The sequence below is a fragment of the Apodemus sylvaticus genome, chromosome 1, assembly GCF_947179515.1.
Source record: "Apodemus sylvaticus chromosome 1, mApoSyl1.1, whole genome shotgun sequence".
Lineage (NCBI taxonomy): Eukaryota > Metazoa > Chordata > Mammalia > Rodentia > Muridae > Apodemus > Apodemus sylvaticus.
Window position 1 is genome coordinate 21308038 of NC_067472.1, and position 26874 is coordinate 21334911.

At 46.1% G+C, this 26874-nt stretch overlaps 1 protein-coding gene across 9 annotated transcripts in view; it reads left to right on the plus strand.

The window, feature by feature from the left end:
* Sorbs1 (sorbin and SH3 domain containing 1) overlaps positions 1 to 26874 on the plus strand; it is a 223078-nt gene that overhangs the window by 172220 nt on the left and 23984 nt on the right. For 5 of the 9 annotated variants that reach the window (XM_052186305.1, XM_052186356.1, XM_052186324.1 and 2 more), the window contains 7 exons: positions 3970 to 4019; positions 12948 to 13120; positions 15707 to 15792; positions 18815 to 18982; positions 22508 to 22554; positions 25755 to 25869; positions 26000 to 26125. In XM_052186305.1, coding sequence (XP_052042265.1) covers positions 3970 to 4019; positions 12948 to 13120; positions 15707 to 15792; positions 18815 to 18982; positions 22508 to 22554; positions 25755 to 25869; positions 26000 to 26125 — 765 coding nt within the window. Of the gene's footprint in view, positions 1 to 292; positions 395 to 3969; positions 4020 to 12947; positions 13121 to 13606; positions 15074 to 15706; positions 15793 to 18814; positions 18983 to 22507; positions 22555 to 25754; positions 25870 to 25999; positions 26126 to 26874 lie in introns of all 9 variants that reach the window. The other 4 variants (XM_052186365.1, XM_052186341.1, XM_052186349.1 and 1 more) reach the window with 2 other exon arrangements.

Here is a 26874-nt window from a genome sequence, read left to right on the forward strand (position 1 = left end):
GGCCTTTCCTCACTCACAGGTAGGTTTTTGTGGCATTTGTAGTTCTCATTAGATGTAGAATAGATTTCTGAAGCTCTGTTACTCAGGATTTCTTTGAACCTGCCTAATGTTGCTCCTTCTGTGTTCACGCCTTTAAACTAATTTCTAGTGAGCCCTTGTGATTGAGTCAGGTCACCGTGACCCTATTAAAATATGACACTGAAAACAGAATTCATTTTCAAACCTAACCCTCCATTCCTTCTTCTTTTCTCCTAACTAAACATTCTTTCTCATCTTCTCTCTCTTGAACCAGACTAATCTAGAGAAAGATCTCAGCTTCTGCCAAGCAGAGATAGAGGCAGATTTAGAGAGAGTGGAGGCGGTTAATAAATCACCCAGTGCAAACTCGCCACAGGTACTTCCAGTTTTTCTCTTGCTGTTAGTTCTTTTTCAAGCTCTGCTTTTGTTTTCTTCTCTGTTCTTTGGTTTTTATGTTGTGGAGATGGCAGGGGGTGATGCTGCTAGCATTGAGATGCATGACTTTCTGTTTGTACACACATACACCACACGCTAGCACCACACCAGGTCAACTTTCTGTTTGGAACCCTTTGAAACTTGGCATATTCCTTGACGTGTCTTTCAAATACACACAGGATGGCTGATGATTTGAACTCTCCCCTACCTACCATGCTCCATATTTTTTCTTTGACGACCTTTTAAAAGTTCTTTCCTTTGCCTTCTTTGAATTTCCAGAGTGCTAATGGGGAGCCAGTTTTTCTTATCTTTTTTTTTTTTTTGGTCACCCTGGGAGATGCCAACCTCAGAGGTCATTTTGATAGACACAGCAGTAGTAACTGGGTTAAAGTATTACCAGAGCATTGGTGTTTGTCATCGTAAATGTCAGCAAGTTCACGATAGAAAACACACTCTAGATATCAAACAGCCTGGATACGAGCATTTGAAACTGGGCCTGTGTTAAGATGTATGTGTTTAAAGGTTGGAAGGGGGAAGGGAGGGACTGTCCAAGGTAAATAGGCTTCCGGGGGGAAGCTGGATGTTTGCTGAAGTGTCCTGTGGGTTCCCTGACAATACTGAAGAAACTCTAATGAGGAAAGAATAGTTTTATGTGGACATTGTTATAATGGCCAGGAAGGGCCACAAACTGTGGGAAGATGTGTGTAATTGATCATGGGTCTGTGCCAGATATAAGCAGTATTGAGACCACTGGTGCAAGGCTACTAGAGACCCAAACCCAGGAAAGGACAGAGAAACCAGGATTTTATGGAGGCCTCCTGTGGGTCTGTGATAAAAGAGTGGGAAGCCACTGAGCTGTGCTAGTCATGGCTGCCTCCTTGGTGCATAGAACTTTGAATGGATGAAGAAGATGAGTGGGTGGGCCCTTCTCCCTTGGAACTGAAAGGAGACAAAGGGGTAAATTGTCACATATCCAGGTGAGACAGGTGATTGGGATGGAGAAAGATGGAGTGGGACTTGGGGTTTCTAACCAGGGTGAGACTGTACTGAGACCTGGTGTAACTACTGTAGAATTACAGGTTCAAGGAAGAAACTATCCCAGCCTGTTATGGAATGCGTGTTATGTCTGTGGGTCTGTCCTGATAACAGTGGCTGACAGCAGGATGAGAAGTCTAGTAACAGGCTGACAAAATGAATCAAGAGATGCTTTCATAGTAGACAGACACCTGCAGCTCATGTAGCAATGGGGCCTCAGCCAGGGCTGACAGCTTCTTACATCTGGTCTGTTAGGGCCCAAACCCTGCCAGGGACACCATGGTGTGAGGAAGTGCCTGATACCTCCACAGTCCATCCCCCCTGGTTGTTTGTCTGGTGCTGTTAGCCTTGATCATAGGTGAGGCTTGCTCACAGGGGTTCTATACACACACACACACACACACACACACACACACGAGCCTGCCTTCAGGATGTGACAGCAGAGTCTGTACCTCCTGGAGACATCTGTTTTGAGGTGCTAGGGAAACAGAAAGAATATACTTATTCAAAGGGAAGAGAGGGAGGACACCATTCCCTTAGAGAAGTTGAAGGTAGAAAACGTGTCAGAGGGCGAGGGAGCCACTGCAGTAGTCTAAGCAGACTGGTGGGAGTCCACACTGTAGAGGCACCAACAGGGAGGAGGGAGAGGGTAGGTGGGGAGAAGCTGCCCAGGGTGTTCCGGTGGGCTAGCTTTAGTTGGTGCGAGGAATGCTGGGCTGGGGAAGGGAGAAGCAGTGACTTTAGGGTTTGGAGTAGACAGCTAGGAGATTAAGAATATTAGTAAGGTTGAAGGAAGCTAGAAAGAGACTCACTGTGGAGGTAAAATGGAGTTGGTTCCGGGTACTTGGCTCCTGTGTCGCTGGCTTGGGATCAGGTAGGGCAGTAGGAACCGTAAGACTAGATCTTGGGAAGCCAGCCAGTGCTTTAAAAGTCTATCAGCGTTCCTTACAGGGAGGAGATGGGGGGGGGGGGGGTCCTGGGAGTCAGTAAAGACAGTGGTAGCAAGGAAAGGGCTGAGAGACGTAGGGGCCACCAGCTGTCCGTCCGCCAGGATGCTGGACGACAGTCACAAGACAAGGAGAGGCGCAGGAAGGACAATTCAGAGAGACGGAGGAGAGCATGAGGGAGCAAGAGGAGAAAGGCAGAGTAATAATCAAATAAAATCCTAGGATAGGTCCATAAAATGGATTATAGAAATTTATATGGCCTTGGTGTCTGGGCATTAGAGTGTGTGGAAGGGAATCAGAAAATTCTGCAGGGGTGTGGCATTATTGAGGACCCATAGGAAAGAAGGAAGGGGCAGACAGGAAGGGATGGTGCTAACCCCAGAAGGAGTTTTTAATGAGGGAGATGTTGGCAAGCTCTTCAAATACAGAATCCCAGAATAGGGGAAATGCCAAAAGGTAGCAGCCTCGTGATGGGAGGTCGGTAGCTGACAGCAGTATAGCCAGAAGGGCCAGAGGATGATGGGAGGAATGAACTGAGGCTTTCTAAGAGGTAATGGCCGATGGGAAGGCACCCCTCGTCCTGGGACAGCAGGGCCTCTTAGGAGAGGGACCCAGAATGTTGGAGCTGGATATGTCTGCAAGCCAAAGGCTAAGTGAGGAGCCCCCCGTGAAGCCACCTCCCCTCCCTGTCCTCTCCTCTTCCCTAATACAAGCGCCTCCTCCTCCACTTTCTGTTACTTTCTTTTTCCTAAATGTCTCTTCTCCAGGTAGTTTGTTCTCCTTCCAATGGTTACTGGTAGAGGTGATAGTCATTATTAAATAGGAATATCTGTAAAAGTTAAACTTCTATATAGATTTATTTAACACAAATAGATCGAACCCTTGACATTGTTTTTTCTCCAATACAAAGAAATCTCTGGATTATGGAATTACATTGCTTCTGCTCTTTAGTAACTCTGGGTTGGTTTCTCCCTTCTGTTCGTGGCCTGTCCTTTTATGAAGCATCTCCCAACCTGTACTGACAGTGTGGTTAGTGGACTTTGTGAAATTGTGTCTCATTTTCAGACTTCTCAATGCACAGGCATAAATGAATTGTGTAAATATGGTTGTGATCATCTTACAATGCTTTGTAAAATGCAGTCTCTCCCTGGAGTATTGTGTGCTGCTCTTGGGTGTGGCATTTGTGGTGCATGAGAGAGCTACAGTGGCCTTAGCGGAGTGTCTGAGGGTTGGGGAAGGCAGGTGAGTGGGCTTCTGCTCCCTGGGATTGCAACAGAGGATCAGCGTGCACTGAAGTCCCCTTCCAGCCTCACCTGTGTTTGTGGCTGCATCTCCTTTGAGGCAAAAGATGACAGCCTAGGACCCCTAAATCTTTCCTAGCCCCCAAATCCTTATGTCCAAGACTCTTGCCTTCATGACCAAACCAAAGTGGCCTGCCTCCTTCCCTTTGCTTTGCAACCTGTGAATTAACACCAATCTTTGTATTTTTTTTTCCTTCTTTTTACATTGTTCTTTCTTTTTTTGACTTTTGCAGAGCTCAGCAGTCAGCCCGACTCCAGACATTACATCAGAGCCTCCTGGATAGTAAGTAGCCACTCCTATGTTTGAATGGCTCAATGTATCAAGGGCCAGACAGGGGTGAGAACAGCTGGTGCTTTGAGGCCTGATCTCTATCTCTAGTTGTGTTCCCTGGGAGGCAGTAAAGGTGTTGGCTCACAGCAGTGGGCTGTCACACGCTTTGGGCTTTGTCTTTCAAGTAGTTTGATGATATTGTACTTTTCAAATTAGTTTTCTTGGGTTCTCTCTTCTTTCTCCAAATTAATTTTAGAGATTCTTGTTATATTTGATAGCTTTATCCCAGATTAATGTCTTCATCTTTGGAATAGGAAGTTCTTTGTCTGCATTTATTTTAATTTGGCATACTTTGCACGCGTATGTGTGGGTATATGTCTGTGAGTTGTGGGTGTGGCGATAGAAGTCAAAGCACGAGCTGTGGGAGTTTTCTTCTTGTCGTGAACTCTGGGAATCTATCGGGTCATCAGGTTTGCAGAGTGGGTGCTTCTGTTTGCTTAGCCATCTTATTGGCTGATTTGTCTACATTAGAATCAAACTTGCCTGCAGTGGATCTCTGAGGGAGGGGGCTGTGGCTAGGATGTGCCAGATCTAGAATAAAGATCCAGGGGAGATAGCCAGTCCTGCCATGCGGGGTGTCCGGCCTGGATTTTCACATGGGCATGGATTTTTTTTTTTTATTTTGCCAATTTTTAAGATTTTGCTGCACAATACATGCATGCCCCATTCACTTCTTCATGGAGTAACTGATACTAGGGGTACAGGGATGGGTTTATTTTCTCTGACAATGAATTAAAAGGGAAAAAAATTGAAATCTTGGTGTCCCAGCAGAACTACCATATGATACCTTGGAAGTTAGGGTTCCCTCTTGGTTCCCAGTTTCATTAATAAGAGAGTTTAAGAATGGATGTACCTATAGAAGCTTGTACCTCTAGAAGCTTGGGGAGCGTTTATTAGAACATAAAAGGAGAAGCCCAGGGCAGGCAGGCTGACAGCCTCTAGAAGGAGAAAGAGGGAGGAGGAAGAAAAGCCAGGCTGCTTGAGATAGGCATCATGGGTCAGCCACGGGGCAGCAGGCAGCCTGCAGCCAGCACGGGCACTCTTGAAAATGGAAGGAGTTAGGGGGTTTAAAAGCATAAGTTCTAGCCAGCAGCTGAAAGAAAAGTACAGAAAAGAAGAAAAAAAATAGTTGCACCTTTCCAAGTCAGGCTTCAGGAGGGCTTGCAGAGCTAACTGAACCGCCCAGTAGCCAGATCCCCAAGGATGCACTTGGAGGAAGGAATTCTGGAAAGGAAAATCCTAAGGTGAACTTGCCTTACTACAGATGATCCCATAGCCAGGCCACCAACCTGCCGCATTGGATTAACCCGTATGGGAATGTCTCTGCCTAGAGGTAGAGTCCATTTTTTACATGGTCTCCTCTAACTCTAATCCTCTCCCAGAATGCCCTTTCTGGGGCCTTTCCATGCAGCTCTTCTCCTGGCTGAGTTTTTCCAAGGCTTCCTTTATCTTGCCCTAGGAGATCTGTAGTGCATAGCAAGCTCTTCAGCTGTATAAATAAGTGCTGACTGAATGCTCCTGTGGCCAGGTTCATGTTGGTGCTCCGTCCGGCCTCTGCATCTGCTGCCGACCATCTGAGCCCTTTGTGTATGCTTTCCTAACTGCTAATTATAAACTCCTCAAGGACAAGGCCTTCCCTCTTCAGGGTGCCAGGGAGATCTGATAAATTTGAGGGACAGCAGGTTTTGGTCGCACTGGGTATTTTAACCAGGACTCCCTGCTCACCTTGCTTCAGGATTGCTTGGTGGTAACCATTGCAGCCTGGCCTTCCCCTTGACTCTTCATGTCTTCTCTCAGAACTGCCCAGAGAAGGCTGCTGTGCTGCTGCCTGAGCGGCCAGCTCGGCGAATTCCTTAGATCCACCAGCACTGTGCTGCTTCTCACAATAGGGATTTCAGTACGGTCCCTGGACTGGTACGGTCCCTTGACTGGTACAGTCCCTTGACTGTCTGGGGGATCCTCTCACCTTCACAAAATGAGGATAGTAAATGAAAGACAAAGGGCAGAGGCATGAATATGAAGTTAAAAGTGTTTGGAAGCGTAAGTCACTACTGTGGTGATCCGTTGGGGTTAAGAGCACAGATCTCAAATGACATACTTTTCAGTTTATTGAGCACTTACTGTGTTCTAGGTCCTCTCCACATTTATTCCTCTGAGCATCCCAGGAGCAGGTATAACCATCAGTCCCAGTGTACACATGAGGCAGTGGGCACGCTAGCTCAGTGTTCTGCCCATAGTTCCATGGCTGTTGTGTGAGTGTTCTACCCAGAGTTGGAGCAATGACACTCTGGGCCAGGTGTCATTAGCACCTCACCTAAATTATACTGATTTATACTCAGTAACAATGTAGCCGAAAGCATAATAAAGCCAATTTTGACCTGTTGAATACAATGTAAGCAAGTCTTGGCGGTACTAGCATTTTGAGTCACTGTCACAGTGTATATCTGGTTCAATGTTTTATTCTCCAACTGTCTCTAGACCTTTAAGTTTCTAATTTCCACCTAATCACTGTTTGCCATTTCTGCATATTAAAGCCGTTTTCACCTAACCAAAAGCGCTTTACTCTGTCCAGTCAGCAAGTGGCATTCAAGGAAACACTGCTCTTTCTGAGCCCACAGAGAGCAGTTTCCCTAATCTGAGAACAAAACACAACCTGAAGAGCTATATAAAACAGTGGAGATGTTCCCAGCCCCGTAAGCCTGTGTGCTTGTCGGTGTTTGGATCATTTATCCCACCAGCTTTTGTTTAACAACCTTACCAGGCAGCAGACCTGGGAAGATTAACCATCAACCTGCTGGATTCACTGTAGAATGTGAAATGGATTTGTTAGTGCTAACTTGAATCCAGCCTGGTGTATGTGATACTGAGATCCAGAAGGGGGCGGGCTCCTCTCAATGGAGGAAGAGAGATGGAGGAAGGCTCTATAGAGAAAAAAGAAAAACTGAGTAACAGGAACATTATATTATAAAATGTTTGAAGAAATGAATTTTTTGTTCAGCACAAAGTTCTGCAAGATGGAAGTTCTAGAGACCCGTATAGACTCCCTCCCACAAAGCTACATTCATGACAATTGCCTGTATTTCTTCCTAAAGTAGTCAAGTGATTTTGAACAGGAAAGATTTAAGATTTTTTAAAATTATGTATATGTGTATATGTCTCTGTGAGAGTACGTTCCTGAGAATTCAGTGTCCTTGGCGATGAGAAGCGGAGTTGCATCCCCTGGAGCTGGAGTTACGGGCAGTTTTGAAGTACTAGGAGCTGAACTCAGATCTCCAGCAAGACCGGAGATATGCTCTTAACTGCTAAGCCATCTCTCCTGGGCTAGAAACTTTGGTCAGTTATATTCCTTGTTGTATCTGTCTACCAATGAGAGTGGTTGATACATAGAAGGTGCTCAATAAATACTTGTTTAGCAAAACTCCACATGTTGGATTGCCACATGTTTTTTTTAGATATGCTACTAAGAGTGATTACAGGGAGTTGGGGCTAGAGACATGTTGCAGGACCCTAGATAAGTGGTAGTGAAGTGATGACCAGGGAGAGCAAGGGGATTACTGTAGACGATCAAGGAAGCAGAGCTTGATGGCTGAAAGAGACTGGAGAGAAAGTAGGTGAAGCACACCGATTCCCTGGGCTCTGTGCTTGAGTAAGGTAGGTGGCCGTACAGAGCCAGGTTTGGTTTGGGATGTGTTGGGTTGGAGATGTTTGGAGAACATCCAGGTGATGTGGTTGGCAGTCAGCTTGGAGACTGACAGAAAGGTATACAGGTTTGCTGATGGGTTTCCTAGACAGTCTCACCACCAGTGTTAATCTTGCAAAGGAAAGAAACGGAAGCCAAGAAAATCATCTTGTTTGCAAGCTTTAAAAAAAAAAAAAATCAAGTAGGAATGCATCTCAGCTGCTGCGTTCTTGGTTGGAATCTGGCTTTTCATACCCTGTCCACTGCCCCCAGACTTCTGTATTAGCGTGCATGCAAGGTACCCTGCCCACTGCCCCTACACCTCTGTTAGCATGCATGGAAGGTACCAGGTCCTTTGCCCCTGGATCTGTCTCTTAGCACACATGAAAGACACCGTGTCTACTACCCCTAGACCTCTGTTAGCAGACATGGAAGACCCCTTGTCCACTGTCCCCAGACCTCTGTTAGCTCTCTTGGAAGCAGCTGACTCAGAGTGATCTCTCACTTTATCTTTCCAGTGAGTATGGTTTTGTTGAAACCACTTAAAACCCCTCAGCCAGCTCTGCTTCTCACAGAAGCTCAGTTCTCTGCCCTGTGTCCCAGCTAGCTCAGTCTGACCCAAATCTGACTCAACACAAACGTCTCAGAGCTGAGCTTCCAAACTTGACTGGTTTTGTTTAATGTCAGTAGCTGCTAGTTCTGGTTGTATCTCAGTCATTGAGACAAGGAGCCGGTGTGACTTCTCTCAGCTCTGATCTTTTTAGATTTAGCAAAGTCCTAGGAACTCTGTGCTCTTCAGCCAAGGCAGTCCCCACTCTGGTCCTCAGTTTCCTCTTTGGAGCAGTGGAACAAATGACCCATCCTTAGGGGAGCTGTTTGAGATGGTGTCTTTAAAAACATCTGTTGAAGCTCTTGGATACTGCTCTTAAATAAGGTGCCTCAGTGTACCCAAAGCATCTGGGAAAAACATTCTTTTGTCAGCTTTGGTATCAGAAAGAAAACATTTGGCTATAGCAACTGCATTCCCAGAGGTTTCCTGAGCGCTGACTTGTTGATCTGTGGGAAGCAGGAAGAAATGGGTGGGGCACAGAGATCAGGCGGGCTGGGTGGGGGGAGTGCTGAAGGCTGCGGTAGGTGAGGCCAGCAGCCATGAGAGACTGAAGGTGGGCTGAAGCTCTGACTGGGGCTGAAGTGATGCAGTTGCCCACCAACGCCAAGCCAGGCAGGGCCCTCACGCCAGAGTCCTCCGTCCCCTTCGCTGGGGGCCAACCAAGTCAGAGGACAGTGGATAGCTTTGCCACTCGGGGTTGTGGAAAAGGGAGAAAATGGGGTGTTACACTGATGTTTAATTAGGAAATCCAAAGTTTAAAAGCCAATTTAGATGAATGTCCACCTTTTTTTGAAAGTGGTATCTATAGAACTACTCTCTGGGTTCACCATTTTTAGTGGGAGCTGATTTTTTCTTTTTTTTAATCAGAATCTTGGGTTGAGAGGGTGGAGTGTTTATAAGCATACCCTGTGGCCCAAAAATCTTTAGGCCTGACCCCTGAGCCTAGGAAAGCCAAATCCTTTTCTCTGGAAGTATGGAAGGTCCCTTCAGGCACATTCTGGTCAGTTTTCAGATCAGGAAATGAAGGTGATATGATGCTACACTGATTTTTAATTCATAAACCCAAAGTTTAAAAGCCAATTTAGATGAACTTCCCATATATTAGACACACACACACACCCCATATATATGCTGGATATATGTGGTGTGTGCGTGTATGTATGTATGTATGTATGTATGTATGTATGTGTGTGTCTATGTGTGTGAACATACCATAGCTGAGGTACACTGAGGCACCTTATTTAAGAGCAGTGTCGGAGAGCTTCAACACATGTCTTTAAGGACACCATCTCCAGCAGCTCCCTAAGGATGGGTCATGTGTTTCACTGCTCCAAAGAGGAAACTGAGGACCAGAGTGAGGACTGCCTTGGCTTAAGGACAGAGTTCCTAGGACTTTGCTAAATCGAAAAAGAATTAAGAGTCAGGATCTCTAAATTAAGTTCTTTTTAAAAAGGAACTTCCAAATTCTTGGTTTTACATATCAATCAGCCCATATGCCGGCCTTTACATTTAGAGAATGAGGTCTTTTATTCATTCAGAGAATTCATCGGGCGTCCTCGTGGGTGTATAGTCCCTGGGCTCTTAGACATCTAGGCAAAGCCTTGGGAAATAGGTCAGTGCAGCCTGATTCTCTGAGTTTTCTCCAAATAAGAGATGAACCCAGAAGGCTGCTTGGCACTTCCTTTGTTTGCAAGTTTCTTAGCCTCGAGATGTGGTTTCTCATCTTTTGGGTTCCGGTGACTCTTTTTCTGTTTCAGCTGAGAAAGGTAAATTCCTTTTATCTACGCTATAGAGAGTAAGAGGGACCTGTAGCCTCAGGGTGGTCCCCTGAAACACTTCTTGCAGAGCCCTTAGCCTATGATGAGCATGGGGTAGTGTTAGTGAGTGGTGGCAGCTATGAGGGCTGTTACTCATGCTGGGGACACTTATCAACTGAACAGTGGGGACAATACTATGTCTTAGCAGGGCAGCCTTTCTTCCTTGATTCTGGAATCACTTGCTTCTGGGGTGGAGTTCTGACAGATGATGATTGGTGGTAATGATGCCATGAAACTCAAATACTCTTAACTCCCACACCATGTGAACCACTACCTCATTGGCCAGAGGAAAGTATTGCAAGACACCATTAGAGAATACAATCTACATGGAATCCAATGGTATAACTAGGGTTCTGGCTCTGCAATCTGCTGATCCTGCCTGCTTTGACAGACTGTCTAATCTATCAGTTTTCTTATCTGAAAACTGATGGAAGTGTGTGTGTGTGTGTGTGTGTGTGTAGTGTGTGTGTGTGTGTGTGGTGTGTTTTAGAAAGAGAGAATGACCAACAGGCACTTAGTACAATGCTTTTTATGTCATAAGGATTTTTTTCCCCATTGTTGTCTGTAATTATGGGAGCTCAAGAGTCTGAGGTTTTGTACAAAATAAAGGGCTGGGTTTGTGGAATAGGAAAAGGTCTACCAGTGGGTAAGCAGGAAGACAGATGGATATGTGTGTGATACGGAAGTACCATTCTGTGTTCCCTGGAGAACCTAGGTGTGGCTGACATGAGTGGCTACTCTTGCCAGTCTTTAAAATGTTCTATGTATTTGATGATAGAGTAAGTCCTGGGCGGGGGTGGAGGGTGGGGTGGGAGTGGTGGGGGTGGTGTGTCAGTGTCAATGGGTTCCATGAGGTTATAGGTCTTCAAAATTCAAATCTACAATGAAAACGGTAAACTGAATTCATTTGGATTGAAAGTGTATAGCAGAAACCTATATTCTTCTATGAAAAAGACATCTTAGGGGTTGGGGAGGTATATGGAATAGAGGGAGGCAGAGAAAGACAAAATATGTGTCATGTTAACACTTCAGCAGGCTAGACCACAGAAAAGCAGGCATGCAAACGGAGGAGTTAACTAAGTAAATACTTTGTGATTTTTTTTTCCTGTGTGTTACCTCATTCCAAAAAGAATTTATAGCAACTTGGAAAATACCTAGATTTCAGAGAAGATAAAAATAAATAAATGAAGGCTTAAAAAAATGGCTGAGTGGTTAGGGGTTCTTACTGCTCTTGCAGAGGACCCCCCTTGGTTTCTAGCAGCTCGTGACTGTCTAACCCCAGCTCCAGGGTATCTAGTGCCTCTTCTGCTTCTGTGGGCACCCATGTGGTACATATTGAGGCACACACTCATTCATATAAAAATAAGCAGACCTTTAAAAACCTAAATGAAACAGGAGCTTGAGAGATGGCTCAGCAGTTAAAAACCCCGTGTAGCCTCTGCAGAGGACCCAGGTTCAGTTCCCAGTGCCCCTATGATGGCTCACAACCATTCATAACACATGTTCCTGAAAATCCTACCTCCTTCTAACCACAGTGGGTACCAGGCATAGATGTGGTGCGCATACACCCATGCAGGCAAAACATCCATATTCCTCTATAACATACATTTAAACACAGAGTCCATGCTGTAACAGTATAGGAAGTACGCGAATGGACAGTGGTGAATGTGGACGGTACATGCTGTTGGGCTCTGAGAGCAGCTTTGAAGGAAGTAAATGTTGGCCATTGTGGTGTAAGCCACTTGTCCTCGCTACTGAGGAGGCTGAGGTAGCAAGGTCACCAAAGCCAAAAGCTCAAAGCAAAACGATGCCTGTGATCAGGGCACATAGAGCTCCAAGCTCTGATTTTTCTCAGTTGTTGATTTTCCTGGAGGCTACAGAGAACTAGGACTGTTTTGGGGGTTTTGTTTGTTTGCTTGTTTGTTTTTACTGGCGAGTTTGATGTTTCTGTCAGCCAAAGTTCTCATGCCATGTAACCCAGAAAAACCTAATCCAGGCCATGCACTTTAACTGGCCGGCCATACCCGGAACTCTGCATCCTGCATCCTTGTCCCCAGATGTCCCCTTGTCATCTTGTATGTACCCACTGGCCTCCCCATTGTCTTACCCACCGTTTTTGTTGTTGTTGTTGGTTTGTTTTGTTTTTGCTTGCTTGCTTGTTTGTTTTTAAAGAGAGGCTCTCACTGTGTAGCTCAGGGTGGCCGCAAACTTACGTTCCTCTTGCCTCAGCCTCCCAGGTGCTGGGATCTAAGGTTCTTACTTACTCAAGCACAGATGCATGAATTGCAATGTGGGAGTTTTCTTGCTTAGATCATGTTTCTGTGGACCCAGGTATGGTGGCCTGCCTGTCTGCGGAAATCTGTCTCTTAAATCAATGGTTCTTAACTTTCCTAATTCTTTGACACTTTAATTCTGTTCCTCATGTTGTGATAACCTCTAACAGTAAAATTATTTTGTTGCTGCTTCATAACTCTAATTTTGCTACTGTTATGAACCATAATGTTAAAAATAAAATCTGTGTTTTCCAATGGTCTTACATGGCTCCTGTGAAAGGGTCATTTGAACCTGAAAGGGGTTGTGACTCACAGGTTGGAGAACCACCGGTCTAAATGAACAAGCCCTGAGCTTTCTCAGGGTTTTACCAGGAAGCCAAAAGCAGTTTTCTTATCCTCAGCTGGTGACAAGCATGTTTTTTAAAAAGAATGCTAAACAAGCTAACTCTGTCTTTCTCTCCCTCCCTCTCCTTTTCTCTTTTAAAATTACCTTCTTCATAGTATATATTCTTCCAACTTCCACGCAGTGAAGAGAGAATCGGATGGGACCTCCGGGGGTCTCGCCACCTTGGAGAACGAGAGGCAGATTTATAAAAGTGTCTTGGAAGGTGGCGACATTCCTCTTCAGGGCCTGAGTGGGCTCAAGCGACCTTCCAGCTCAGCTTCCACTAAAGGTAAGGGACAAACCGAGGATGGCAGGTGTGTCTCCTACATGCCTGTCACCTGAGTGTTGGCAGCGGGCCGACCTCCAGCCACAGGGACAAAACTCTGCCTGTCGGGGTCCGGGTCCGGGTCCAGGCTTTGGAGCCGCCTTGTGCCCCCTTACCTATTTTCTTGCCGGCCATTTTTCTTTCTGGTCTTAATGGTCCCCACCCACAGCCTTGCTCTCTCTAAAACATCTCTCTCCTTTTTGTTCTAATACCCCTCTCCTAGGAGTTAGCCGAGCTTCAGCCCTCCTTAACCGGCAGGGCGGCCATTTCTTTCGTTGCGTCTTTTGCACCTGCTTTGCAGCACAAATTATTTTGCTTCAAGCTATCAGTTGGAGACTTTTTAAAGCCCTTATGACAAACAAGCATGTTACCTCTCCTTTTCCCCCCCTTAAAAGCAGCTTTAAGCTTTAACCTAATGGGTGTGTTTATTTTATTCTGCATGCTTACCAGTGGATCGTAAAGGCGGGAATGCTCACATGGTTTCTTCATCATCAGTTCATAGCCGAACGTTTCACACTAGCAATGCTTTAGGCCCTGGGTGTAAGCACAAGAAACCCCTGTCAGCTGCGAAAGCCTGCATTTCGGAGATCCTTCCTTCTAAATTCAAACCCAGGCTCTCTGCTCCCAGCGCTCTTTTGCAGGAACAGAAGGGTGTCCTGTTGCCCTCAGAGAAGGCTCAGAGCTGTGAGAACCTTTGTGTTTCTTTGAATGATTCCAGAAGAGGCCTCCCACTCCGGGTTGGGGGGAGCATTGAAAACCTGCTCCTGCGCTCCCGCCGGGATTCTGACAGCAAGTTCAGTAGCACCATGAGCCTTCAGGAGTACGGCACCAGCTCCAGGAGGCCCTGCCCCCTCTCCAGAAAGGCTGGACTGCACTTCTCCACGTTCTACCGGGACATGCACCAGATCAACCGAGCTGGCCTCTCCTTAGGCTCCATCTCCTCCTCAAGTGTGCGAGATCTTGCCTCCCACTTTGAAAGGAGCAGCCTGGCGTTAGCCAGGGGCGAGCTGGGCGCTAGCCAAGAGGGCTCAGAGCATATCCCCAAGCACACGGTGTCCTCCCGGATCACGGCCTTTGAGCAGCTCATCCAGCGCTCCCGGTCCATGCCAGCCCTGGATTTCTCTGGCAGGCTGAGCAAGTCCCCGACACCTGTGCTCTCTAGAAGCGGCCTGACCTCAGCACGGTCAGCAGAATCCCTCCTCGAGTCTACCAAGCTCCGTCCCAGAGAGATGGACGGGATGGACTCCGGAGGGGTCTATGCGTCCCCCACATGTAGCAATATGGCGGACCATGCCTTGAGCTTCCGGAGCCTTGTGCCCTCTGAGCCTCTTTCCATCTGCTCAGATGAGCTAGACCACTGCTCAAATGTTTCTAATGACAGCCGGGAGGGCAGCGGGGGCAGTGTTCACGGAGACTTTCCCAAACATCGCCTCAACAAGTGCAAGGGCACCTGCCCGGCTTCATACACCCGGTTCACCACCATCAGGAAGCATGAGCAGCAGTCCTCCAGGCAGCCAGATTGGCGCTCGGATTCCAGGGGGGACAAGAACAGTCTCCTCAGAAACATCTACCTGATGAGCCCCCTCCCTTTTCGATTGAAAAAGCCCCTCCAACAGCACCCCAGACAGCCTCCCCCCAGTGACTCCTCAGAGTCCCCTGCTGGCCAGAAGGCAGACCTTCCCTGCCAGGGCCCTCAGGACCAGCCCCACCCTGCGGGGAAACCCCTGGTCCCCGCTCGCCTGTCTTCCCGACACACCATGGCAAGGCTTAGCCACAGCTCAGAACCCCCTCTGGACAGATCCGCAGGCCTGGAGGATTGCACAGGGGCCATTAATAACGGGAACCCTGTGCCCTACTCAGACCATGGCTTGGACGGGAACAACAACCCGCAACGTGAACTGGCAGCGGCCCGTGGAGGTGGCATTTTGTGTGTTTGACCAGTCTCACCTCACCGTCTCCACATGGCTTGCTCTGTCCCTCCCTCTGTGTGTTTCTGGTGCTCATCTTCTGCCTTGTCTTTTGCTTCTGTTTTGCTTGGCAATTAACCATGGCTTGTAGTGGCTGCACTTCTTTAAAAACAAATACCGCCCCACCCCCTTCATTTAGACTAACCAACCAAACCGTTTCGAAAGAAAAATTGGCCGTTTAGCTCATATCCAAGAACTGGGTTCATTTGAACTCTCAAACCCCTGTTCATATCAGTTCCCAGCCTCCCTGTGGTTTTTTGAGAGGCAGCCTCTCTCCGTGGCCCCGTGTGTATGTGAGTGTATGGTCTGTCCCTGTTACAGCCTGCTCGCCTCTTTGTGGGGACACTTAAAAGAATGTCCCTTTCTTTGCTCACCGTTGGCTTTCTGGTGAGTTGTCTTTGTATTAAACAAGTTTGCAAGTAAATCCAAAATGCAGGTGGGGTGGGGGTTGGGGTTTTCCCCCCTCAGAATCTGTCATTATTAATCAGCATTGTTTACAAATTTGACTTTAGTAATAGGAAAAGAAAAAACTGGCTTCCAACTAAACGTTGGCTCATTCTAACTCTGCTGTGTTGTTTTGAAGATTCAGAGTCACCAAGACATTTTATACCAGCTGATTACTTGGAGTCCACAGAAGAATTTATCCGGAGACGGCACGATGATAAAGAGGTAACTCTCCCGTCTTAGCCTCGTTGGTCTTGTTCAGGGGAAAAAAAAATAAATGAAGGAACTAAACTTTCTGGAAACCTTTCAGAGGGGTGATGGGTTGCAGGGACCAGAAGCAACGGTGACGTTTCGTGAGCAGCTTTTTATAAGATTTTGGCTCCATTTGTTCCTCTGTAGTTTTCTTTCTCAGAAAGCAGGACTGACTGATTTTCCATACACTCACTGGGTTACACGTGCCACCTCCCTCAGCCTATCGTGGGGAGGAAACATGGCCTGGATTGTAAGTGCTGCCTTGGAAGCTGGGAAACTGGCTTCACGTTTTCCTCAATACCTCCTGTGTTGCTTAAGGAAGCCCACCTTCCCATTCCTCCTGTACTTGTCACTGACAAGAAGCATAGTTCACATTGGAGAGGATTGCGGTGGGGAGAGTGGAACGTGACAGCACTGGCCTCTCCACAGTTTATAAACAATGAGGAGATGCTGCTTGTGGTTTTGCCAGCCTTACCTCAGAAGGGAGATGCCCACGTTAGTGCTGGCAGACTCCACACAGGCACTTCAGAGCCTGGGCATTTTCTTGGAGCTGCTGAAATGTCTTCTTGTGGGATGATTGTTAGGGCCTGGCATGGAGTCTGTCCTGGAATATAGGGAGAGGCCATCCCATATATTGGCTAGGTGGGCAGAATCTTCCCTTCTGCTGTGACAGTGCCCATTTTCTGGGTGCACATTCCCAGGAAAGGAGGTCCTGTAGATTAGATACGTTCCGTTGTCCATTTTCCTGCCATTTGTTAGGAGATGCAAAGATACTTTAGACTGCTGGCAATAGGAGAGGTTGTTCAAATGTCACAACTCTGCACGTCCTTTTCTGGGTTGGTCTAGCTTGAGTGGTTCCAGAGTTTAGGTGGAGTTTCCTTAAGGATTTAAGGAAGGCTGACTTTGAGGACTCTAATTATAATCATTGCTGTTGGATGGTAGAAAACAAATACTCCTCTCCCTGCCCTCCAGGCATGGCTTCTGTCTGCCAGAAGCCAGGGGGGTGTTTGAGGTCCAGAATTGTTTAAAATATCAAATCCAAAACTCTCAAATGATGAGTGTCTGTCAGGACTTGGAGCAGATTTCCTTCCAGACTTTTCTACATGCATTCTGTCAGAGAGACCAAGTTGGCATGCTATGAGAGGAAAGATAACCTTTCGTTTTAGTAATGAAATGCTAATATTCATCAGGGAAGGTTTGGTGGGTGGGTCTTCCTAAGAGGATGTTTTGCTAATGTGGTTTTGCAGTGACTCCATTGAAAGCTGCACACTTAAAGAGAGAAGCTTGCATCCTTGGTGATGTTGAGAGCTTGAAATGGTTTTGTCTTTCCTCATGGATACGGGCTTAGGTGGCCAAAGCACAGACCTAGTGGATTCCCTGACTCAGGTTCAAGCCTTTTCCATTTGATATCTTTTCCATGGATAATGAACTGTCAGCCAGAGCAGCAGTGCTTTTGAGCAAGGCCTCAGACAGGAGTCCATCCTGCTGTAGAAACAGTACAGGAGGGTCTGTTGGTCTGCACCCTCTTATATCAACCCGTTACTGTTCATTCTGAGGATAACAGCCTTTCAGAAAAGGAGAACCCATCTGTCCTTGAAGGGCCTTTCGTGGTCAGTGGTCACAAGCCAGCCAGCCCTCTGTTTTATTCAACAAGGGTGTGGCTTGAACAAGGACACCTCCCAGAAGTGCTTGGCTAGAAACTAAGGTTCCACCTTCCTGGGACAGCACTTTTTCTATGGCACTGCGCTTTGCAAAGCACTTTCAGCTCTGTGTCACAGTTTTCTGAGTGCTGGATGGCCCATAGCCATTTGTTGAGTTGTTGTTTTGAAGACCTTAGAGGAAAACTGGGCCATTATCCTTTAGAGCTGAATGTCACATGAGTCATTTAATTGTCTGCTGGAAGAAGACTTGCATTTCACTGAGCATGTTAAGAAATACCAGTTTTAATAAATGCTTTCCCACAAGGAGTATTAATCCGAGGAATGAAAATTGCAGTGAAATAAGGAAGGGCATTAACATTCTTTTCTATCGGGCCATTGGAAGAGGCCATGAATGGTATTTGGGGAAAAGCAATACAGACTAATGGAAAAAGTCTTGACTAGAAATTGATGGTTATTTTCTTTTTAAAACATATTTTTTTTACTTATTGTTTGAGAATTTTATGCAAGTATACAATGTGTTTGGATCAAATCCCCCACTTCCTCTTTTCTGGTTCATCCCATACTCTGCCCTCAGTTCTCCCTAGCAAACCTTTAATTTTCTTAATAGGGGCATCTGCTTCTCCTAACCCCAGATGCTGTTATTTTCTCTACTGTATTCTGCACCGTTCCCTGAAATGCAGCTTCACTTCCCTAATGTAGAAACAAGCCAGAGGGACAGAAATAAGACCCCCTATCGGGTTATCCTGAGGCCTCCTGAAACTTATGCTCAGGGGAAGAGTTGACTGTCCTGGGAAAAAGGTGCCACATTCCCTGAAAGGGGCAGATCAGCTATGTGGAGAACATGGCAGTGTAACTGAAAAAGAAGCAAAGACATGACCTAATTTCTAGAGAGTCAAGACCCGTAGTGTAAGAGGCCTGCTGTAGTCAGGGGAAAACAGCATGCCCTATCCTGTCTTGGGAACACTTTATAAACCCTAAGGCAGGTAGGGATGCCAGCTACCAAACAAACATGATTACAGTACCCTTGGCTCGACTGGACTTGGTTGCTTTGGCCTGAGCCCAGGGGTAATTAGCCAGATAGAGGGGTCATGTAGAATCACGTGTCCCATGTCCCAGTGTCCCTATTTTCTTCTGGACAGTGCTCTCTCCTTCCTACAAAGTGCATAGTGGATGGTTACCATGGGAACATAGACATTGTGTCCGTAAGTCCCTTTAACTGTGATCTTTAATGCCTCCTCATTCACTGATACCTTCTTCTTTAGTTGCTTATGTAGCCATTTTCCATTAAGCTGGACCAGATGATTCACTGCCCATTTTATGCGATTTCATGGCAGAAACTTTTAGCGGACCAGAGACGACTTAAGCGAGAGCAAGAAGAGGCTGATATTGCAGCTCGCCGCCACACAGGTGTCATCCCGACTCATCATCAATTTATCACTAATGAGCGCTTTGGGGACCTCCTCAATATAGATGATACGGCAAAAAGGAAATCTGGGTTAGAGGTCTGTTTTGGTCACCGCCAACTGCTGCTTGACCCAAAGCAATATTTGCCTTCCTTTGGCATTGCCCTCCATAGGCCAATTTAGTTCTCCAAACAGCGCCTGTCATCCTGACTTTCCTAGCCTCGCTTTGGCTCCTTTGTGGCTGGTGACTAGACATGAGCCCCACCATGTCCTGTGCTCTGTATGTCAAGCATGCCTGGCTGTGGGACTGGGATCTGCTGGTGCACACTCGTACTGCATGCTTAGAGCATTGGCTGCCTCATGAGTCCAGTCCTCTCCATCCGGCATTTGACTGTGATACCATGCTGCATTGTGGTCCGCTTAGAAGCCGTGTCCCTTTGGCCGTGTGTCTCAGAAGATCTGGTCTGGACAACCCCAACAGTCTTCTGTAAAGAGATGGTTAATGAAGCTCTCATTATTAATGTTACCTAGTGACATTTTATAGCATTGACTTAGTGGCACTGCTGTTGAAAACTCAGAGAACGGTACTGATTGCCCAGCAGTGCTGGGGCATTTCACTAAAGTTTGAAACTCTGACCTCTGCAGCTTGGGTAAACCCATGGAGGGTATAAGAGAAGCCTCATCTGCTCCCTCAATTTTGACACTTCTAAGCTTAGACTACAAAAGTTTAACATTCTGACAGGAATGAAGAGCAAGAGTATAGAGGTTTTTCCCAGGTCTTGCCTCCCACAGCAATGTCAGTATGGTAGATCAAGGGCCAGCTCTCGAGTGACAGTTTATGTCGTGCCATATGACCTTCCAAAGCCCTGCTGAGCCAATGTCTTCTCGGGGATGTGTCTGTGTCTGTGGCATCATGAGCTGGGCTTTTTAGGCTAGAGGAATTGCTCCCAGGAACTAGTTTGATGGCCTGTTAGTCTAACCAACTTTCTGTCTTTCTAGTGACAGAGGCATCATTAACTTTTTTTTTTTTAAAGAAATGAAAGGTCCCTGGGAAGATGTATTCAAGATTAAAAAAAAAGAATTTGACCTAAAGGAGGAAACTGGGGTGGGAGGTGGCCGGGCAGGAGGCAGATTGTAAAATATGGAGAAAAACAGAAATGTGACTGGAAAGAAAGAAAAGGTAGCAGGTGTTAGCCCACTGTGAGTGCTGGGCAGCTTCTTGGTGCGCAGTGAGCTGGCTCCTTCACTAAACAGTCCTGCTCTGAAGACTCTGCTTCACACGAGCACCATTCAAACGTCTGCCTGTGTCTGAGGAAGGAGATGGCCTCCTGCAGAACTGCCTTAGGGATACAAGGGCCTGTCAGTGCTGCTCAGCAAAAGTAGCTGTGGCCAGGCAGGCACTCTCCTCTTACTGGACCCGCCTTTCCTCCAGAATGGTGTTTCCCAAATTGTGTCAGAAGCCCTAAAAGACATATCAGAGTGCATGCAGACTCCGCATCCCCCCTGGGATGTTTTGACCTGGGGTGAGGTCTAAGAATTTGCAAGTTCATGAGTTTGCTGCTTTGATGTTTTAAGGCCCACATAAAGAATCACTGTCCTTTAGTGATCGACAGAACTGGCCCAGTGAGACCCGAGAGTGTGGGCACACTGTGGTGTGTGGGTGCATTTCAGTCCCAGCAGGAGTTGGCAGCCACTAATTCTGTGTAACACGTTCTCTGTGGAGAGCAGAGACAGCTCAGTTTGTGTTTGGGGGTAGCTGTTAGTATAAAGCCACCTTCATACACAGTTATATGTCAGCCAGGTGAGGTATACACCCTTAATCCCAGTGCCTGGGATGCAGAGTTAGGAGGACTAGGACTTCAGAGTTATTCAAAGAAGGAACATTTGCTGCTGTGCTATAATGTTCACATAGCCGTATAGCCGGGTGACATGGGTAATCCAGCTCTCCCCGCCCCACACACTTTTTTCTGTTGTGATTTCTATGTTTTTTTTTCCTATAGTCTTGGTCTTTGGGTTTTCTGTTGTGAATGCTGTTATTTATCCTTGCTCTCACATCCATTCTGCACATGTTTGCCTACAGCCGTTAGAAAGTATGCCATGCACATAGGCGTTAGGATGCTATGATATTACCTCGATTATAAGGTGGTTATTCATTGAGTTGTCCCGTAACCTGCATGTATATAGATGGATGGGAACTGTAGAACGGAAATGCAGGATGAAGAATTTGTAGGGAGAGCCAGTCTAAGCACACGCCTGTGATCTCGAAGCTTGGGAGGAGGATCTACCTCTCAAGGCCAGCCTGGGATCCAGCAAAAACAGAAACTTAAAACAGACTAAACACAAAAACATTCCTGTGGTACAGATGAACCCTAGGTGAGCCCCGTGAGGCCTGGAAATGTAGGGCATAAGGCTAAACAACTAGAATGGCGTGATGATGCTTTGGGAGACTTTGCTCATCTTGGCTCCCTTTTCCCCTCCCACTCTGCCCTTGTCTTCTAATCTGGCAGAGGACCTACCATTCATTTCCTTCATGCTCTTTCCCGAGACAGAGGCCATAGCAGCTGAAGAGGTCAGAGGTACAGCGATAGAAATAGCTTGTGCGTGTGATTTCAAAAATTTCATGTGTCCCTTTAAAAACAAAACTGGTGAAAGTAACTACTTCTAAGAGCCAAGAAGAAAGAGGTGCAAGTGGATAAAGGTGACGTTCTTGCCAGAGCTGGAGCTGAACAAAATTCCAGGCTGAGATGTAGCACATAAATGTACTTAGTTGGGACAGGAGAGGTGACAGAAATAGACATTTAGGTGTGACTGGGGATATGACCACAAGCCTCCCCACGCAGGTTAGGGAGAGAGATTTGATCTACCAGACAATTGAGAGCTGAAGCCAACATCAAAGCAAAACCGTGAAGTGTGGAAGAATTTGTGGAATGTTATTTGCGCTCCTGGGTGACAGTAGATTAGACTGAGGAGAAGGTAAAGTCAAAGGGAGCTTTGTGTCTGGGAAGCAGAGGTCAGACCCAGAGTAACAGGGGTTTGGACTGAGGGCGAGTGTGAGTTACTGACAGACTTAATGAGAATGTGCAGAGGGCTGGGCCTGGCTTTCCAGGCAGGGGTGTGTAGGAGAAAGGAGCCGCCACAGCCAGGATGTTGTTTCAGGAGAGATATACTCAGGGTTTACCCTAGCTTTTTCAATGATGTCACCATCCGTAGGGACATATGGAATGCAAGAGGATATGATAGGTGAACCAGACTCTGTTATGATTTCAGTTGTTAACTTACACCAGGTAAACAGATGATGCCCCACAAGGAGTTAGATGATAGGACCGGCTTGTCTGAAGACTTCTGGCTGACAGCCATGATCAGCTTGCCTGAAGGGCTTTTCAAACCATCTCTTACCTACAAGTGGCCTTCTTGGAGGGGAATTTTCATGCATGACACAGCTAACTAAACACCATCTATCATGCTGATGGGGTCAGGTGCTGCAGTCTTGCCTGGATTTTTTAAGCTAAACTGAGCGGGTTAGAGTGGATCTCTCTGCTTCGCTTTCTCGAATCTTGTGAAAATGTGTCCTTTTTGTTGTTTGTCCATCGTGAGTTCTAACTCCACGTTATCTCTTGTGTTTAGATGAGACCCGCCCGAGCCAAATTTGACTTTAAAGCTCAGACACTGAAGTAAGTACTGCCAGTCACGCTGGTCTTCTTAGCTGCCTCTTTGGAAATCTGTTTGCTGAGGACGAAGAGTTGGATAGACACCTGTTGCTTCACCAAGATAGAAATACAAATAATAAACAGTAGATAATACATGCCAACACTGTTATATCACATGTATTACTCACCCAACTCTGATGAGTCCGGGCTATGTGGAGTATACACTGTTATTGTCACTTTCAAAACTTAGGAAACCTGTATGAAAGAACTTAGCACACCTGAGAGGTTGATAGAGTCAGGATTCAAACCCAGCACCTTGGCGTCTGAAAGCTGGCTCTTATGCACTGTTCCACCCTCTTTCTACCTGAATAAGGCCTCTCTTTACTTGACTAGGTTGCAGCATGATCTGACCCAACCTTTAGTAGAAGGAATCAGAACCAGACTCTTAAGACTATAAGACTCTTAAGACTCTTGGCCTGTCCTTTTGTAGCCTTCCCACATTTCTCAAAGTGTGTTCCTCAGAGTATTCATCCTGCAAGATGTTCTTAAAAAGCAAAACCAAAGAACAAGTGTTATAGAAATGACTCAGAGATCCAGCTGACGGTATATTTAGGTCCCCCTCTCCCTGGGGACGGGTGATGGACTGCTATTGGCATGTTCATGACTGTGGAACTCAGAGACAAAAGAACGGATTTGCTTATTTAGCCCAAATTTAGGTGACCAGGAAACCTTTCTATTTTCTGTGGGATACAGTTTGGGAAACGTTTCTACAGACAGGTTCCAGAAGGATTTGATAGCTTTATAGCTAATTATAGATTAAAACAGACCATGAGTTTTCTTTGGCAACTGAAAATAATGTGGCCAGCCACATCCCATTGTCCTGCTGACAGGAGGCACCACATCTGGGGATAAGAGGGAGCACTTCCATTCAGGAGTGATGGGAAACAATACCTCTGGGGTCCCCCACCATGTTTCCCATTTCTTCCAACACAAAAGTAACGGCCAGACCAAATTTGTAGAACAGAATCCAGTGTGGTTAGATTTGACTGTATGACTCCTCTCCCTTAGCTTGCTAAAAGAGAGGGCTGTGTGTGTGGACTTTAGATTTAGAAAGTTGTGAATCTGCCACTCACATTTCTGTAGCCAAGGCCAGTTTATCAGTGTCTCTCACCCTCAGTTTTCCTCACTGATAAGACTAAAACTGCGCACCTTGCAAAGAGGCCAGCCAGGGTAAACCAGTAAGATGTTTGGCCCAGTGTAGCAGGAGTCCATACTCAAAACTATGGTATCCACCATCCTCATATTCAAGCCAGAGAGAATAACAAAAACATGTGAATTAACTTGTACTTTAATCAAAGAGCATAATTTCCTTTAAATTGAGACTTTGGGTGATAGATCTTTTTAGAATTTATTTTAAAAGTTCCCTCCCCCACTTTTGAGTAGCTAATCAGATAGAAGAAATAAGAAGGCCAGAGGTCCACAGCACTGTTATCATTTCCCAATACTGCTACTGCAGAGAGCAATGCCTGCCTCCGTTCCCATGGTGGCATGCTGCCTTCTTAGCAAGTCTGTGTCCCATGGTTAGTAGCCCATGCTTAGCTAAGGATAGATCGTTATGAATGTGTCCTATTCGTGAGCATAAGACATCAGAGACTGTTGTATGATGGGACAGAGGCTTGATATGGTTCTGGAACCTGAAGTTGCCAGATGACGATGTTGCATCGCAACAATAAAAGGTTATACAAATCTGAAAGGATCTTGTACTGTTAATTCCCAGTCCTCTAACACTCAACCTAGGTATGTGGATCTTGTGAGTGTGGCCTGAAGGACTGTATTGGTGAATTCACTTTCCTGGAGACTGGTTCCTGGTTTTCTCCATTGAAGGGGTGGGTCAGACCAAGCTACTGCCTAATTAGGTAAACAGGGCCTTTAGATAGAAAGAGGTCAAGTACCATAGTGCCTAAAAGCCAAGCTTCTGGTCCCAAGGTGCCTGAGGAAGGACACCAGCCTCAGCTCTCTTAGAGTAGTGAATCTTTGCTTAACAGTGGGGCCAAAGGGGGACTCACAACACATCAGGGAGAGGCTTTGGGAAAGGACTAGCCAGAGACGTTTCCTTTGCACAAAGATGAACATCCTGCATCCTTTTTGTGGACTTAGTTTTGGAATCCAACTCCCAACATAGGATCTGCACAAGCCTCTTTAGGATGCTTCTATCCAGCTGAGGGCGAACATTTTATAAATTTTTCAGTACAGTCAGCACCCCTCATGCAGGGCTTCCTGGTACACTGCGAAGCTCCCACACCCCTTCCAAATGATGCTGGGTTGGAGCAAAAATTTAAAAAATTAATTTTTTTAATTCAAGAAAAGTCCAAGTTATTATTTTGTTCTGTCTTTTTGTTTATAATTTATTTTCCCCCAAAAAACAAAGAGTCCTGGTTAGATGTGATTACTGTCAGAGCTGAGGCAGAGAGATGGGTGTGGAAGAAAGAGTTGAGAGGTGAGGGGAAATGCAAAAGCAACATTTGAAAGACCATCCATTTTTCCTTCTAACTATTTCATGTGTTGAGAAGGAAGGCAACGACTCCAGAGCATGTGCTGTACTGGGTGTTTTGCCTGCAGTTTGCAGCTGCATTTGGCAGCCTTGAATTAGATGCTAGGGTCAGATAAAGGAACATTGTCACGAAGAGCTCAAGCTAGAGTCAAGTTCTAGGACTCAGAACCTAACTTCAGAGCTTTCTAATACAGGCTGATGGGGCAGATGGTGGAGGGAGATAGGTAGAGGGGACCAAAATGTCATTACCTGAAGTGATTCAGGCATATCTAGCTGTAGCACACAAGGAACAGTAAAAGTATCCAAAGGGAGACATTTTACCATTTAATAAATATAAATCAAGGCTGCTGAGCTCCACGCTGGTGCATCTCTAAGACAGAATCCACCCCCCAAAAATGCATTAAGAAAATCACGACAAACTATTATGACCTCTGAGCACTCCAGTGCTTGTAAGTGTGTGTGTTGACGCCCATCCCATGAAAGACTAGAAAATGACCCAATGTGATGTAGTTTCCTGACAATTAAGGTTCTCATCCAAGGATGGAGCCTCCCATCTTCTAGAACTTTGACCTCTGTGACTCCATGTAAAAGTCTTGTTGTGTTGAAAACTGAAGCATCTTCTCCATGTACATTTTGAAACATCTGCTAAAGGGCAATGACCTTCGTTCCACAGGGAGCTGCCTCTGCAGAAGGGAGACATTGTTTACATCTACAAACAGATCGATCAGAACTGGTATGAAGGCGAACACCACGGCCGGGTGGGAATCTTCCCACGCACCTATATCGAGGTACTGCAGCCCTCAGCTCCATCCTTCCAGGAGAAGCCCAGCATGCCTAGAACGCCATTTTCTTACCATGTCCTCTGTTTTCTTCTCTTCTGCTCCTCCCCTTGCCCTTCTGCTTTCTTTCCTTCCTCAGCTTCTTCCTCCAGCTGAAAAGGCGCAGCCCAGAAAGTTGGCACCCGTACAGGTTTTGGAATACGGAGAAGCCATTGCGAAGTTTAACTTTAATGGCGATACACAAGTAGAAATGTCTTTGCGAAAGGTAAGGCACACATGCCTCATCCTGGCTTTGGGGCCTTTGGATGATGCTATTATCTCAGAGATGTGGTGTTGCTATGGCTGCCAATCTGTATCCTCCGGAACATAGTGTGTTGGTCAGAAATTGACGTAAGGGAAACCAGAGGCTTTTCTGAGATGAGATTTTATTTATTTTTATTTTATGTGTGTAAGTGTTTTGCTTGTGTGTGTGGCACCGTCTGTGAAGGCCAGAAGAAGCTGTTGGATTCTCCAGAACTGGAGTTATACAGGGTTGAGAGCTACCACATGGATTCTGAAAAACAAAACCCCAGGTCCTCTGGGAGAGCAGATAGTGCTCTTAACTGCTGAGCTATTTACCCATTTCCCCAGGTTTCTTTTTAATTATTTACACAACTCAGTTTAGCCACATTGAGTTTACCAACTAAAGCCAATATTGATGGCATCTTAGACATCATATATTAACTGTATTCAACCAACATTCAGTAATAAGCATTGTGCTGGTGGCTTGATTTAGGTCTGTTATGCCTCCATAAACCAAGTAAGGAGGCACAGCCATTGGTACCAGGAGGAGTTTTAAAGGCTTTGAAACCGAAAGTCAGGTTACCAGATTCTTAGTTTGCGTGCAGGTGAATACTTGATCTGAGCCTGCTTCTTCCTACTGACTCAGACATTCTCCGCATGCCATAGTTCTCCAGCTTGCTGAAAATAAGACAATTACTAATTGCAATGACGATCAAGAGAAATTGACTAGTG